Genomic DNA, 2,443 nt, shown 5'->3' on the forward strand with positions numbered 1-2,443 from the left:
GACTAACTGTACTTGATTTGATTTTGAAATCATAAAAACCACCCATATAACGTTTTCAACACGTTATCCTCAATGTGCCATTTAAAAAAAAAATCATAGAGACCAATCTTGAAATTGTGTCTTTTTCTTAGTGATTTGTATGGAAACTTAATTAAATGTTAAAAATACATGTTTCTTGAAGGTGAAGACTTTCATATCCAATTCGATTCCTCTACAAGGCCGATTAGACATGTTCTTGTAATTGAATAAAATGTCAAGTCAACTTTATAACAGTCATGACTTCTTAATTAATTTCAATAAAGATTTGAGGTACTACAAATGGACAAACTGAATAATCCTTCGGTCACTTATAACATTTTTCCTAAAGTTTAGTCGGTCATGGTTGTGATACTCAGTTAAAAAGAGCAAAAAAGGAATAATTTTGGAATGTTCACTACTTAAAATTAATTAAATAAATAAATTTTGAAACTAAAAACTAATGAAATATTTAGTTCGTCATTGTAACAATTTTTTCTTAAAAGTTAATACAAAATCAAGAAAGTTGGTCGATATGATCCATATATGGCGCAACCGCGACTACCTTTCTAGCACTGTGTATTTGACATTTTAGATGATTTTTCAAAAGCTGATGTAAGCCGGACCATGTCCCTTCAACTATGGTTTCAAAAGAATTCAAATTATGTCATTTTTTTATTATAAAGATTTCGAAATTATTGACTAAAATAAACGTCGTTTTACAACCAGTGGTTTGGTTTAAAGGGATTCAATGTGAGACTTGTAGATCATAATTTTTATGTTTAAATTTCAAAACAGTTCTATAATTTTTTTGAAGGTGAGGTTTGACGATCAAAAAATTAAATTATTTTGATATTTCGACTTTTAAAATTATAAATTATACTTTTTATTTTATATTGTGATACAATTTTACGAACCCGCCCGTGATGTACTAGTCTACTTGACATACTTGCATCCACACCAAACATATAACTGTTTAACCAACCAAGGTTGGATTTTATTGTTTACTATGATGTTTCAACCTCTTAGACTGAACGGTATGGGTACCAACGAATTATAACGCGGGTGACGTGGCGCATGATGACGGCGTCGTAACGGGGGGAACACCGCCCCCCCTATCTCGTTGCTTCTCGTTATTTGAATCTCGTTGGCACGGAGACGAGTAGAAACGGGCAAAAAATTAACCGTTTGAAAAATATTACCGTTTGAAAACGGTCAAATACATTAATAAAAAAAAAACTTTTTTACATCTATATATATATATATATATATATATATATATATATATATATATATATATATATATATATATATATATATACACTCATTTCATTTCAAATCTTTCTATATTCTTATTTCTTTTCTAAAAAAATGGAGCAAAACCAAAACACCTCCCCATCATCAAACCCAAACACTACCTCATCTCTCGGGTTTGCCGGTTATGAAGATTATTTCAACCTTTTATCGACTCAAGGCTCACAACAGATCCCATACCAAGGCGCAGCTTTCAGCCCCGCTTCACCGCCACTACAGTTTCCCAACTCACATTTCTTTCAACAAAATCAAGGCGGTCAAAACCCAAATTTACAACAAAATCTTTTCCCTTCTTTTGCTTCGATGCAACAACAAACCAACCAACCATCGCCTACGACACAACAATCGGGTGAAGCGGAAGCGGGAGGTAGTAGGAACAAGAAAGGGAAAGGGAAAGGAAAATCAAAAGGGAAATCAATAGCGGTGGAATCTGAAAATGCAAACGTTCCACATTGGTGGACACCGGAAGAGGAATACGCTTTGACGGCGGCTTTGTGTGCTACTTCAAAGGACGAACTTCGCGGAAATGGAATGAAAAAAGGAGCTTATTGGGGGGCGGTGCTCGACAAGTTTCACGCTATTTTAAAGAAAAATCTGTATCGCAACGACATGTTGAGCAGCAAATGGAGTATGATAAGTAAGCGGTGCAGCAAATTCAACGGTATTTACAACCGGATTGCGGCGCAACAACAAAGTGGAACCAACGACTTTGATTTGTTCAAAGCTGCTAAAGAACAATATCGGGTCGAAATGGGTCATGTTTTCGACTTTGAAAAATCATGGGAATTGTTGCGAGCGGATCCAAAGTGGAATAAAACGCATACATCGTCGGAGGTTCAATCCAAAAGGTCTCGCAATTCTAGTTCGGTCGACGTGTCGGACGCACGGACTAATAGACCTAAACGCCGATGACGATGAGATCCCGGATGATATCCAAGAGATATCCCCACCACGACGACCGCCCGGACGCGACAAAGCGAGGCGCGCTGCAAGACATGCGGAGGAGGTGGAGACGAGAGCAAAAGATGCGGCGGAAATGAGAGCGAAATTCGACGAACATAATTTGTTAATAAAAGAAAAAAAATGAGTTGAAACGTCGTCATTTGGAATTTCT

At 36.4% G+C, this 2,443-nt stretch overlaps 1 protein-coding gene across 1 annotated transcript; it reads left to right on the plus strand.

The window, feature by feature from the left end:
* Positions 1-1,386: 1,386 nt before the first annotated feature.
* LOC128128877 (uncharacterized) lies at positions 1,387-2,241 on the plus strand. The gene has a single exon (XM_052767638.1). It carries the CDS (start codon positions 1,387-1,389, stop codon positions 2,239-2,241), a length of 855 nt encoding a protein of 284 aa, XP_052623598.1.
* Positions 2,242-2,443: the final 202 nt, after the last annotated feature.

The sequence above is a fragment of the Lactuca sativa genome, chromosome 9 (genome assembly GCF_002870075.4).
Source record: "Lactuca sativa cultivar Salinas chromosome 9, Lsat_Salinas_v11, whole genome shotgun sequence".
NCBI lineage: Eukaryota > Viridiplantae > Streptophyta > Magnoliopsida > Asterales > Asteraceae > Lactuca > Lactuca sativa.

Excerpts from the sequence above, each read along its gene's own strand:
- LOC128128877 (XM_052767638.1), top strand. The coding sequence starts at position 1,387 with ATGGAGCAAAACCAAAACACCTCCCCATCATCAAACCCAAACACTACC.